Genomic DNA, 14,199 nt, shown 5'->3' with positions numbered 1-14,199 from the left:
TTTCATGGTTACAAGTATGATGATTTTCTTTCCTACCCTAAATATTTTTTTAATAACCTTACATCCCCTTACATGCAATACATTTCCCATCTCCACTGACCATACTTCCTGTCACAAGCATATCTATCCATGTGTGTTTATATGCACACAGAGCCCAAAAAGCCTCTTGAGATTGTCCTCTGTGTGCTCAGCTGTTTGCCCCTGGAGTCCTTGACTTTACATAATCACACAAAATGCTAAAATGCTTGAAAAGACATGGTGCAGGGGCAACACGTCTTCTTTACTAAAAAGGTCTTTTTAGCTGGAGAAATTGCAGAAATTAGAAGCTTGTTGTTCCTTTTTTAAGATGAAAATTTGCTTGTGTGCACTCTCTTTTTGACAGCTTTTATTTATTGTACTTTAACGGATACGTGGCCTTAGATGACTCACATCTGCAGACGCAAACAGCATACATGCAAGACAAACATTAAGCAGGTAAAAGATGAGAGCCATGGTGCCTTGATTATTTCTGTGACTGTGGAGAGATAACACAGGAGAGGTCCTAATGAGCTGGGGAAAGGAGTGTAAGGTAAAGGCTTAGCAGTGATCAGATCATATCATCTTTCTCCTTGTCAATTCCCACACTGTCAAAAAAAAAACGCATTAAAAAAAATTATGTCACTACGCTTTTCCAAGTGTCCTTTGAGCCAATCAGCCCTTAGGTTCTTTTTCTTTAAATTTGTTGTTTTGTCAAGTAAGTCCTTACTGTGCTCCATCAGCAGCATGTGGTGATCCTACACTAGTCCTTGTCATCTCTCCTAGTTTAATGGATTAATGTCCTTATCGCTCTACTGTCTTCTTCCTCATTATTTACTATTAAAACACTAAAACATTCTCCAGAAATCCAGTTGACCCTCAAGGCCTGAAAGCAGCTGATTAGCAGCAGAATGGATCTATGCAGGTGATGGATTGGCTTTCCTCCCTCCCAGTTGATGATCCAATAGCAATAAAGTCAAGAACCCAATAACACTGTGACACCGTGTTGCCACTGATTGAAGCAGTCCTCCTCGAGTGTTTGAAAATGGCTCAGAGTGCAAATTTATGCATAGCACAGAACATCCAGCAAAGAGACATTTCCAAGTGATTACTCTGATGTGTGACAGTTGGGAACTGGCAACTGGCTGTGTCAATTGAATGCATATAATCTGATAAGTATTTAGCTATCATTTACAAAACAGTGACAGGATCCCTGCTGCATAATGTGTTAAGTACTACACGTGTGCTATTGGGACATTTGAATACTGCACTGCACTATTGTTAATCATAAAACCCATGCAGCTACAAAGATATCAACTCATTTTCAGGGTGTATAGTAATCTACACGTGTACCTGAAACTGACCGGCTGAATTTAATGAAACTCAGAGGTGGAGGAGAGGCAAAGGGACAGGTCATTAACTTTTGGATCAGGTCTGAATCCCTTTGTTTATGTGCTATTGTTATGGGGGTTTTTTGTTGTCTTTTCTACCTTTTCGCTTTGAATTACAAACATACTATACTGTGTTGCAACAGTGAACCATGAATTATGCCTAATAGACCTAGAACAAGATTCCAAGTTATCCTCAGGCACATGCTGTTTGACAGCTGAGCAACCACAGCAAACAAGCCGGCTGTGGACAAACATTCTGCTATCAGTGATATTTGGACAATGTTTGTCGCTGGCTTATCAAATACTACAGTCCTGGTACTGATCTCTGTGCAGAAGAACAGATGTTATCTTTGGGAGGAAAGAGCAGTTTTTATTTCACCTAAATCAGCTTCAAATGGAAGTTGGGAACAACTGTAGTTCAGGAGGTAGAGCAGGTAGTCTACTGAGGCTAACCCTAACACCCCACCAACCACCACCTTGGACATAAATGATTGAAATCCTCAGTATCTGTCATTGATGAAGGAAATTGTACAAGTATGACAACCAGATACATTAAAAATGCCAGTATATAATATACAGTGGGGCAAAAAAGTATTTAGTCAGCCACCGATTGTACAAGTTCCCCCACTTAAAATGATTACAGAGGTCAGTAATTTGCACCAGAGGTACACTTCAACTGTGAGAGACAGAATGTGAAAAAAAAATCCATGAATCCACATGGTAGGATTTGTAAAGAATTTATTCGTAAATCAGGGTGGAAAATAAGTATTTGGTCACCTCAAACAAGGAAAATCTCTGGCTCTCACAGACCTGTAACGTCTTCTGTAAGACGCTTTTCTGTCCCCCACTCGTTACCTGTATGAATGGCACCTGTTTGAACTCATCATCTGTATAAAAGACACCTGTCCACAGCCTCAAACAGTCAGACTCCAAACTCCGCCATGGCCAAGACCAAAGAGCTTTCGAAGGACACCAGGAAAAGTATTGTAGACCTGCACCAGACTGGGAAGAGTGAATCTACAATAGGCAAGCAGCTTGGTGTGAAAAAATCAACTGTGGGAGCAATCATCAGAAAATGGAAGACATACAAGACCACTGATAATCTCCCTCGATCTGGGGCTCCACGCAAGATCTCATCCCGTGGGGTCACAATGATCATGAGAACGGTGAGCAAAGATCCCAGAACCACACGGGGGGACCTGGTGAATGACCTGCAGAGAGCTGGGACCAAAGTAACAAAGGTCACCATCAGTAACACACTACAACGGCAGGGAATCAAATCCCGCAGTGCCAGACGTGTTCCGCTGCTGAAGCCAGTGCATGTCCAGGCCCGTCTGAAGTTTGCCAGAGAGCACATGGATGATACAGCAGAGGATTGGGAGAATGTCATGTGGTCAGATGAAACCAAAGTAGAACTTTTTGGTATAAACTCAACTCGTCGTGTTTGGAGGAAGAAGAATACTGAGTTGCATCCCAAGAACACCATACCTACTGTGAAGCATGGGGGTGGAAACATCATGCTATGGGGCTGTTTTTCTGCCAAGGGGACAGGACGACTGATCCGTGTTAAGGACAGAATGAATGGGGCCATGTATCGTGAGATTTTGAGCCAAAACCTCCTTCCATCAGTGAGAACTTTGAAGATGAAACGAGGCTGGGTCTTCCAACATGACAATGATCCAAAACACACCGCCCGGGCAACAAAGGAGTGGCTCCGTAAGAAGCATTTGAAAGTCCTGGAGTGGCCTAGCCAGTCTCCAGACCTCGACCCCATAGAAAATCTGTGGCGGGAGTTGAAAGTCCGTGTTGCTCGGCGACAGCCGCAAAACATCACTGCTCTCGAGAAGATCTGCATGGAGGAATGGGCCAAAATACCAGCTACTGTGTGTGCAAACCTGGTAAAGACCTATAGTAAACGTTTGACCTCTGTTATTGCCAACAAAGGTTATGTTACAAAGTATTGAGTTGTATTTTTGTTATTGACCAAATACTTATTTTCCACCCTGATTTACGAATAAATTCTTTACAAATCCTACCATGTGAATTCATGGATTTTTTTTCCACATTCTGTCTCTCACAGTTGAAGTGTACCTCTGGTGCAAATTACTGACCTCTGTCATCATTTTAGGTGGGGGAACTTGCACAATCGGTGGCTGACTAAATACTTTTTTGCCCCACTGTAATGTGGGTTAAGAAAGTAGATAGTAGGTTTTTTCTTACTTCATGTGAACATACCACATCAGGCTCTGAAAACACCATCTGAGAAATCTTGACTTCTCACAACACCAGTCCATCTGCACAAGGATTCGCAATCTTTTTTGGGGGGGTTAATCCTCCTTTTAAATGTAGGTTTCCTTCAGATTCATCTGAGCTCACATGTTCAATTTGCACTGATGACTTTCTCGTCATGTGTTCCTGCAGTGCTGTGTTTATGTACAAATTCATGAGGCTTTGCTTTGCCTGTGTCTTTATGTGAGCATAAAGTATGGACGAGTGATATTTCCTATGTGCAGGCAGCTGAGATGGAATAGTCCCAGAGGGAGGGCAGAAAGCTGAAGCACCAGTCAGAGAGGATCATGGTATCACATCTGTCTGAACATGTCATCGATCCAGGTAATGGAGCTGCTCCGCTTTCCTCTCAACAACCCTCTGTTATTATGCAGCAGCTACAGATGGACTCATTGCAAAAAATGCAAACGATAAAGAAAATAAGAAATGAAAGGCGGGGTATGCTGCTAGCATGTTCAGCGGGGGATAGCTGGTATATCAGAGGAATAAATAAGGAAAATAAAAGTCTGACTCAGGAGTTAAGCAAAGCTCCCCTGGCATGCTTGGCTCGAGGCTAACTGGCACAAGACCTTCCTGTTGGCCGGATGTTTTTTATATCCCACATAATGGGGAGCCAAAGAGCTCGACTCTCCTGACCTACTGACACAAACAACTGTTATAGCCAAGCAGCTGAACTTTAACTCTAACAAAAAAAGAAAAAAACATGCACTCTTAGTTGTGAAATGCAAAGAGAGGGAAAACAGAAGATTTGAACGTGTTCATGTTTGAAAACTTTCAAGTGGAAAGTGTTTTGGGTGATCTGGGCAGCAATTTCAATCATCTGTAAGGCATCAGTCACATGAAAAAGAACAAAAAATAAATAAAATCTAAACCTGTGTCGTTTTATAGACTGAAGTCTTCCACTACAAACGAAACTAAGAAACAAACTAAGTGAAGTGCTTTATTACAAATAACAATTCTCATTCTCGTATCTTCTCCTAGTGTCTGTTTTTCACTTTTACTTGTTAGCTTAGTTCAAATTACGCAATTAGTTTAGGGAGGGAGGTTCTGGGTTCTGGCGATTGTGTGGCTGACCCAAGGCTACTTCTTTCTATTTCTTTTTCCCAGATCTCCAGACCTTTGAGTTATTGTTGTAAAGGAGAACGGCATGGTGGTGCAGAGGTTGGTGCTTACATGGGTACAGTCAAAAGGCGACTACGGCATGTTTTCTGTTGTGGCTTTAACAACATATTGTAAGACTGACATGATTCTCACAAGCTTCAGACCTGAGTCACATTAAAAGCTGTGTTTTCTCAGACATTTCAGAACTTTATGTAATGGATCTGATAATAGATGCTTCTGTCCTCTCTGCAGTTTTCTTTATGGACAACTGTTATGATGAACTCTCTTTTGTAAGAAAAACACAAATTCAAAGTCAAACATCAGTCAATATTTACTGCCAAACAAAACAAATGATAAATTAGAACTGTACAATATGGTAATAAACATTACACACACACACACATATCAGTTCAACAAGAGAAACACACAGCGCTGCTTGTGTTTAAATCTCTCTTTTTCTTCAGGCAGACAGTCTGTGTCCTTTAAACCCTAAAAAGTGTGAAAATCTGACTTTTTGGTTTGTGTATTTTTTTTTTTTTTTTTTAAACACAGAGTGTGTTATTATAATTCTTGTTATGACAAAAAGACATTGCTGTTAACATATAAAACGGTCAAATCTTAAAAGCTGATATAGAATATAACAAACTTTCTCATAACCTGTCAAATAAATGCGAGTTAGAGGTGTCACGATTACATGTATTGAAAATCCTGATATTTAAAAATGAAATGTAAATATTGTGTCAATGCACAATATGAAAAAACTTTGTTTTGTATGCTTTTGTAGGGTTAAGCATCATAGCATCTCTCGCCATGTCTACGAATTTTGAGTTTAATTAACTGGCCAATAAACAAAGTTAATGAATCTGACTGAAAGCATAAGTACAGAAGTTTCTTTTTCAACCACTCATATTACAATATTATAATGATGAAGTTTAAGTCTGATATCGTGACAGCCCTAACATGAATCCTTGGCTCATTGTCTTTAGTAGGTCTTAGAGTTCACAAAAACTGTGACTAAGAACATGACTTCATGCAGTATGTTGTCTCAAATGTAGATTTTCTATTTTAGACATTCACTTTAATTTCTTCTGAAATTAACACACATCAAACTGATAAACATTCTTTGAACTCACAAACCTTCAAATATTCTTCGGTTATCATAAAAACAAAAGCATGCTACAAATGTTAACACCTCAAAGATCACTCTGCAATCAATGAGTCTGCTGCAAAAAGCTTCAGTGGAAAAAAACATCTTATTCCACAAAGATGAAAGTGTTTGTTCTTAAAAGTGCCCAGTTATGAGTGGGTAGTTACCATTTAATGAGCACTACTGTGCACTGCTGCTGACCTCCCCCCCACACAAACAGGAATGCAAAGCTCTGAAATGTTGAGCTTTGTGTTCATCATCTGACCTACCAAACATCTGCATACGCTGCTTCTGTCAGGTTCTTTATCAAGTAGCGAGCCACAGACATTCAAGATCCACAGCTGATGTTATATGTCAGTGTGTGAGTGGGGGAGGGGAGAGAGAAGGAAATGAGATCACCCCTGGAGGTCAAAGGTTCGGAGGCAGTGACTGGAGCAGCAGTAGGCTACAAAACTCACAGTGGTCCTGAACAGGAGAGGAGAAGGACGTAAGTATGCATGTTAAATCCTTCTTCAGGGGGAAACTAAAAAAGACGGTGTGTTTGCCTGACCTGCGGTGCACTCCTGCCAGGGCGGTGTCACGGAGGGGGAAGAGTTTGGGGTAGATGATCGTGAACATGGCTTGGCTGCATCGGTGACAGTGACCGAGGGGGAACTGCAACAGATCCCGCAGGCTCTTTGGGAGGGTGATGGGAGGCAGCAAGCTGAGCTCTAAAAACAGCAGTAAACAAAAAAGGTGCCGTTAAAGTTTGAAGTTATTAAATTATAACCAGCAGGTGTTTTCTAACTTAAGAGTGAACAGTGTCTGCTCACCTGTTGGGCGGCGGTGGTAGATGCGGTGCAGCGTCCTCATAGCCAGCTCCTCCAGGGGAACAACATGTTCTGTCTCTGAGCCCACCACCTTCACTTCAGCTGGCAGGCCAACCAAGGCTTCACTTAATTCCTCACCCAGCATTTCACCAAGTCCACCCTCCAGCGCTTGAGCAGATAAGCCACATCTGCAGGACAACAACACACACAAACAAGTATGCAGCCCATTAAGTCTGCAGTTGTATTTAGTAAAGATGCTACAAACCACCTTTATTTTATACAAGACGTATATCAGTATCCTCCCCTCACATGTGCAGATCTTAAGATGATATGTTAAGACAGTTTCACCACTATGCAGAGGATAATACTTACCACCTCGCTCTTGTCCCAACCAGCCACATTCTATATACATTTAGTATTTACACTTTTCCAACAGTCTGTGGGCTAAATACCAGTTAATTTTCTGGCTAACTTATATCCAACATCATGGAATTGCATTTCTTTTTCACTCTGCTTATCAGCAATGACCTTTATCAGTTGTCTTAAACTGTATCTGTTGAGCTGTTGGGATGGTGTATTACCCGCTGCAGCCGATAACTTTGTTGTACAAGTAGGACGGGAGTCCTTTCAGGTCCACGTTGTTGTCAACAAACACAAACTGCATCTCCCGTGATCTGCCCAGATCTGAAACACACAAAGATTTCAACACCACCTCGCTCATTTTATTGTCACCACTAGAGCAAATAACGGAGGGACAGAGAAGAGGATTCACCGACCCAGTGGTAGGAAAGTCAGCCGGTTAGCTGCCATAGAGAGCTGGTTAAGGCGGTGGAGCCAGCAGAGCTGCCGGGGAACGTGGCTCAGCAGGTTGTGGTCCGCTGTCAGATTCTGTAGTGAGAGACAGCGATGCAGTCGGTCCGGTAGAGACATCAGCTGATTCATCGACACGTCAAGCGTCTCCAAGTCCTGCAGATCACCAATCTCTGCAGGTGTCACAAATATGTGAGAGACGTAAATCTCAGATAAAGCTGCAAAACTTTATTATTTGAATGAAAAAAAGAAAAAAGAAAATCCCAGTTTTGTCAAACTTTTATCAGAAATTTGATTTGTATTTGTTGTTCCTCGCTGGATGCCTTAAAACCAAAGGGTTTCCAAACATCTCAACTAGACATAACATCTTTGTTGACAGGTCTTTTTTTCATCATCTTGGCTAAAGCTGATGTAAGCCCATTATACCCTCCTCTTAGAAGGAGGCAGGAGCCTGTGGGATTTCTAAAGCAAAACGAGAGCATCGCTGCAAAAAGAACAGCAGCACAGTCAAATGATTATATTATTTTCGAACCACAGCTGTAACTGAATATACTCTCTGGTTTTGGTTAAGTATACTTTGATATAGGGCTGGAAGCACTGTTTCTCATCACTACTATTTTTATTTTGCACACACTGTCTCATAGTTAGGATGAAATTCAGTCAACAGAAATTGTGAGACTCTAAAAAGAAATTGTTGGTGTTGTCACTAAGTTCAGGAAACATTCCTGGTAAATCAAGAACCATGGCAAAAAGAAAACAGGCGTTACTGAGAATTTGACTATGGGCACAACAAATAATAATCTAATGGTTTCAAGTTATTGACAAAATCCACGGAAGGTAACTATTTTTATTTATTTTAAAGTATATGAAATTGCACAACCTCCCTTCAGCTTCAGCTACACTACTTACATGCGCCTCGATAATCTGTGTTTAAAAAAAAATTAAAACAACTTTTCTCTCAGGTAGAGCTCTGCTGCTCTCTGCTGGCAATTAAAATATTTACAAGTCGGGAAAACCAAACACGCTGGGAAAAAAAGCAACAGTTCAAAGTGATTTTATGCCAAACATGAAATATAAGTCTTACTCTTACAGAGAAATTGCTGAAGCAGGTAAAAGCATTACCAATACACGTATGTTGTACATGTTTTGCTCTTTTTTTGTAATATTTCAGAGTAAACGATTTTATTCCACTAGTGTTTTGTTTTGAAGCTTTTATGTAAGACAAGTGACAATCAAGAGTTCAAACATGAATACATTAGCCAATCGTGTTGTTGCACTGACACGAGTACAGAGTAGAATTTTATGACAGTTTCCAGCGGACATCCTCCTTCTCTGTGCTCATAAAGACACAGCTAAGCACAGTTTTTTTTTAAGCTTTTCTTGGTTTTCTATAATGTGAATAAGCACATTTTGTTCAATGATCTCATTTAATTAGGTCCTAATGATATAAAAATGTTGCCAATGCATAGTGTAAGTATAACGTTTGTTGTGGGGGAGGGGCAGGGGTTAAATTCTGGTTTGTATCAGATTTCGCAAACATTAAGCATTCAGTTTGTGCTGCTGCAGTGTATGGTTGGCACAAAATCAGAAGGAACATCTGGACTTGCTCCAAGACAAACCACTGGTCTAGGTAGCTGTACTTAAACCGATGCCCCTGAATAAAGGGGCATAAGATAATGTAAAATAATTTAAGCCTCTAAAAGGAAATCTAAAAACAAGACAGACAACTGTTGTGTCTTACCTGGAGGAAGGCATTTGAGCTGGTTATTGGACAGTCTCAGGTGCCGCAAAGACCTCAATCTGCCGATCTCTGGACAGAGAACCTGCAGGGCATTATTGCTCAGGTCTAACGACTGCAGTCTGGCCAAGTTTCCAATAGCTGGGAATGAAACCAATCTTAATATTCAAACAAGTGAATTAAACACTGTTATTAATATTATTGTACTGGACAATGTGCTTACCCTCGGGAATAATGACCAAATTGTTTGAGTGCAAATACCTGAAATGTACAAGCAGACAAGTAAGACAATTACAGCTCTGGTGTTTGCTGCTGAAAACACCTAAATGTGAGAGACAGTTAATCTCATTTAGTGATGCAACATCTGGTGGTTAACTTCACTAGAAACCTCTTGATAAACACAAAACACACCATCAATCTCCGACAGCATGTGTCAACTCTCTGTTGTCATCATTTATAAAACAAAACTTAGTTTAGCAAAATACTTACAGTTCAATGAGATTTGGGAGCTTTTGAGCAAGATTGTCAGGCTGATAAAGACAGAGCAAAAGCAGAAGTAGTTAGAAATTTTCTTTGGGTTTCATAAGTGTCTCATATGGTAAAATGAAAATGCACTGTGTGGATACCAGTGTAGTGAGTGAGTTTCTCTTCATGTAAAGTCTCTCCAGAAACTGCAGGCCTTCATCTTTCAGCAGCTCCACGGGGAAAATGTTCAGGTTTTTGTAGTTAAGAAACAGGTTTTTGTGGCGCTCCTGCTTGGCCATGAATATGGTCTCATGAAGTTCGGTTGCCATTGCTAAGGAGACCTCTCGTCCTCCGGTGGAGGAGCCCTGGCAGTGCCTCCTACCTCTATGGCATCACTGGATCCTGACAGACAAACACATGAGCAGACGTCCTGACAGATATTCCAAGCTGCAATGGCGACATGAGGTGGACCCAGACCACATTAACAGGGGGTTTTCGTGTGATGTGCAACTACAGTTAATGGCTCACGGTTGCATAAAGTAGGAACCTGTTAGTTCATTTAATATTAGACAAAATTAGACGCCAAATGACACACAAGAAAACATAATAAGTAGTAATATCTGTTGTTTTAAACTATTAGCATGACAGCTAACAGGCTGCTACTGTCCAATAACATGAAAACTGTAGTTTACCTCAGCTTTGCAGGGCCATTTTAATCCCCTTTAAACCTCACATATACTCATAACCAGCTTAATGCGCCATATACGATGTCAAAGGTAAACTACCCGTTAACTAGCAAATGGTTGCTAAACAACAACAACCAACCACGGCCAGACGTCAAGGCTAACTCCTTCTTCGTCGTCTTCTTCCTGTGGGGAAGTTTTCGGCGGACTAGACGGAGCGAAGGGGCGTTACTGCCCGCTTCAGGTCATTCGTGTATTTCTATTTCCGTTTTCTCGCGAGATGACACAAAAAGAATGGGCTCTATGGAACTGTAGTCCAAACATGTAAATATTTCAGGATAAACATTTTTGTTCTCAAGTTATTAGTACATTGAAGATATAATAGATATAATATATATGAATTGTAGCTTATACCGACTTGTATATGAGGCTGAACACTAAAGAAGGAGAAAAAGACTTTTGAGACTGTTGGTGGAAAAGTATAGAGAAGGTTGCACTGCGTCTTTGTGGATCGAGAGAAAGCATATGATAGGGTGCTAAGACAGAAACAGTGGTACTACACGAGGTTATCAGGAGTGGCAGAGAAGTATGTGAGAGGGTTGCAGTACATAAATGAGGACAGGAAGACAGCTATGAAGTATAGGTGTGAATGAGAGGGACACAGCCGTAATGGTGAAACTGCAAGGAGCAGAGAAAGTGAAAGCTGATGACTTTAAATACTTGGGGTAAACCGTCCAAAGCAATGGTCTGTGCACAAGAAAGGTAAAGGAGAGTGCAGGTAGGGCAGAGTGGATGGAGAGGAATATCAGGGGTGATTTTTTATCAGGGCTGGACTGGGACAAAAAATCGGCAGAGGCATTTTGACTAGAGACCGCCCCACGAGGTATTATAGGAAAAGCCATAAAGCCTTTGAATGAAAAGAAACGCTGTTGTGACAGTAATGTACACTGTCTTGTTGGTATGTATGTATGAATTCTATACATTTTACACCAGATAAAAACTTTGGTTGTAAGATTCAGATAATTATTTATCAAAAGCTAGACATTTTAAATGAGAATAAGAAAGAAAAGTATTTCTTTGTGCCCCCCTTTCCTTGTCCCCTACTGGCTACCCTGGCAAAACCTTGCTAGACCCGCCCCTGCACAGTTACCAGCTGTCAGCTACATAGAAAATGATTTATTTTGTTATTTGTCTCTCAGAAACAGTTCATAACTTTCCTTCAACTCCTTCATGTCACCTAAAAGGTAAACCTGTTTCTCCATCACCTGTTCAGCTCTGATGATCCACTAAGGACATCTCCTGGTTTCATCTTCATGTTTCCCTCTCACCACATATCCAAACAGATATCATGACCAGCAGCTTTTACAGCTGTGGCTCCAGCAAACATCCGCTGAAACTAGAAAGTAATATTAAATAAATTCTAACATCAGCTGATCAAGCTTAAACGTGCTGCTGTTGTTTAGCGCGACATCTGCTGGTTTCCTCTTTCTGGCGCAAAGTGGGCGATAAACAAACAAGAGAGATGAGACTTGCTTCAGAAAAGCCAATCAGCTGATCATTGATCAGTTCCATGATTGAAGTAGCAACAGGAGAGGGAGGGGGAGAGAATGAGAGAAGAAGAGGCAGTTGTGCAGCAAAGACACAGAATAACTCCAGCTTTGTGTCTTTTTTTCATTCTAGCTGAAGTACAGATCAAATCGCGTCCCTTTTAACCTCAATACGGATACCTCAATACCATTTTCTTCTGTTTGCCTTTGATAAGACTGCTTTGAGAGCCGTTACTCAAGCAAGGAGGAGGATGCATCCAACCTCCTTGGCTGTAATTGGTCCAGCCCAGAGTCAACTGTTACCAATTGGCCAATCCCCCACCTTTCATTGTTTATACCGTTACAAAAACAAACAAACAAACAAACATTGGCCCATAAAAACAAAAATTCACCATCCAGTCCAGCTGTTCCTCAGAGGGACATATCTGAATTAATACTAATAAATGGGACTGATAAATTCTTACTTTGTGGGTTCCCTTCACACAACTAAAAGAAAGTAATAATAAGTAAAACAGTGCTTTGTAAATCTTGTAGCTTATATGTGGGTGTTAACAGAATTTAAAGTGAAAGTAGTTGCAACACTGTCACAGTGATAATATATATGGAGTATGCAATATTAAGGTGTATATGCAGAGATCTGTACAAAAATTGCAAATTTACAGGTTAGGGGTAAATACAGTTCTATTATGTAGTGTATACCTGTGCAGGAACACAGTCATAGGTGAAGAAGGTGTACAGGAGTGGACTGAGCACACAGCCTTGGGGAGTCCCTGTGCTCACTATCTTTGTACCTGTTGTCCTGATACCAACTCTGACTGACTGGGGTGTCAGTTCAAGAGTGAAGAGCTTTTCCACCAGTCTGCTTGGGATGACGGTGTTGAATGCTGAGCTGTAGTCTATAAACAGCATTTGAACATAGGTGTCCTTATTTTTGAGGTGTGAAAGGGGCTGTGTGGATGGCTGCATTAACTGCGTCCTCAGTAGTACGATTGCGCTGATATGCAAATTGCAGAGGGTCTAATGTATCCGGGATGTCTGCTTTGATATGGGACATGACTATCTTCTCAAAACAGTTCATTACAATTGAAGTGAGTGCGATGGGGCGATAGTCATTCAATCAGGTTATGTTGTTTTTCTTGGGGAGGGACACTATAGTGGTAGACATGAAGCATGTGGGCACAGCTGATTGGGTGAGGGACAAGTTGAAAATGTCTGTAAACACCTCAGCCAGCTCTGAAGAGCACACCCTCAAAGTCAGTCACTGTCGCGGGTTAATCCTCCTCAGAACCTTGCATACCTCAGTCGAAGTCACAGTGAGTGAAGAGCTCTGTGCTGCCCCTGCTGGTAGAATCCCTCTGTATCGGTTGGTGTTGAGAGTGTCGAAGCGAGCGTAGAACTCAGCTCATCTGGTAGCGTGTTGCAGCTGGAAATCACTAATGTGTTGCAGGCCCTGCCACATGTGTCAGGAGTCTGAATTGTTGTAGTGTCCTTCCAGCTTCAGACTGTTCTGCCACTTGGCTTCCCTGATGGATCTGCGCAGGTCATATCTGGCCTTTTTGTAGCCCTCTGCGGCACCAGAGGCAAATGCAGTGGAGCGTGCATGCAGCATGGAACATACCTCAGAGTTCAACCGTGTTTTCTGATTTTGGATAGGTTTTGTATCGCTTGGTGGGGACAATATTGTCAATGCATGTGCTGATGCAGCTGGTGACCACTGATGCATATTCCTCTAAATTCACAGAACCGTCCTCTCTTATGGCAGCAGTCTTAAACACACCCCAGTTTGTAGCTTCAGCAGAGAGACGGTGAAATCCTGATCCTAAAACAGGAGAAGGACAGTCTGTCTTTCCCAAAATGGATCTATCCCCAAATTACCTGAAAAATCTAGACAAGGCCATTCTCAAGGATCTTTTCAAAACACATAACTGCAAGGAAAAACGTTTGACTTTTAATCTGAGAGAACAGCTTGATAACATTACTGTCCCAACCTTCACCAAACACCTGTTGGCTTTACCAAAAAGACTACTCAGTGTCTCTGAAAACAGGGAAGAGTACAAGGAAGTTGTGAAAAATTTCACTAAAGATCTGGTAATGCACGCTATGGCTGAAGGAAATGAGACGGCAACATGGCATCCAGATACATCTAAGTTTATTATGCAGAGGGTTTCCCATAAGATCTGGAACAAAATTTTGTCCAAAAACTA

The 14,199-nt window shown here is 41.3% G+C and overlaps 1 protein-coding gene across 2 annotated transcripts; it reads right to left on the bottom strand.

The window, feature by feature from the left end:
- Positions 1-5,102: 5,102 nt before the first annotated feature.
- Positions 5,103-10,649, bottom strand: lrrc28 (leucine rich repeat containing 28). Of its 2 annotated transcripts, none has more exons than XM_085419962.1 (10): positions 10,591-10,649; positions 9,927-10,167; positions 9,790-9,830; positions 9,524-9,561; positions 9,304-9,441; positions 7,529-7,735; positions 7,334-7,436; positions 6,756-6,940; positions 6,494-6,653; positions 5,103-6,408 (listed from the first exon to the last, which is right to left on the bottom strand). In XM_085419962.1, exons 2-10 carry the CDS (start codon positions 10,092-10,094, stop codon positions 6,339-6,341), a joined length of 1,110 nt encoding a protein of 369 aa, XP_085276088.1. In that variant the 5' UTR covers positions 10,095-10,167; positions 10,591-10,649; the 3' UTR covers positions 5,103-6,338. The 2 variants fall into 2 exon arrangements, with proteins under 2 accessions (XP_085276088.1, XP_085276004.1); XM_085419878.1 differs by having other exon boundaries at positions 10,458-10,647.
- Between the last annotated feature and the right edge of the window lie 3,550 nt (positions 10,650-14,199).

Source organism: Rhamphochromis longiceps, linkage group LG1 (genome assembly GCF_057381845.1).
Source record: "Rhamphochromis longiceps isolate RC_006_pf linkage group LG1, R_longiceps_female_GT1.1, whole genome shotgun sequence".
Lineage (NCBI taxonomy): Eukaryota > Metazoa > Chordata > Actinopteri > Cichliformes > Cichlidae > Rhamphochromis > Rhamphochromis longiceps.
This window is presented reverse-complemented; position numbering and strand designations above follow the sequence as displayed.

Bases quoted from the DNA above. Each gene is read 5' to 3' on its own strand.
- lrrc28 (XM_085419962.1), bottom strand. From the start codon at position 10,094: ATGGCAACCGAACTTCATGAGACCATATTCATGGCCAAGCAGGAGCGC. The intron at 9,831-9,926 runs GTATCCACACAG...TGTCTTTATCAG, and splicing joins GAAACTCACTCACTACACTG to CCTGACAATCTTGCTCAAAA. The intron at 6,654-6,755 runs GTGAGCAGACAC...TGCTGTTTTTAG, and splicing joins CTACCACCGCCGCCCAACAG to AGCTCAGCTTGCTGCCTCCC.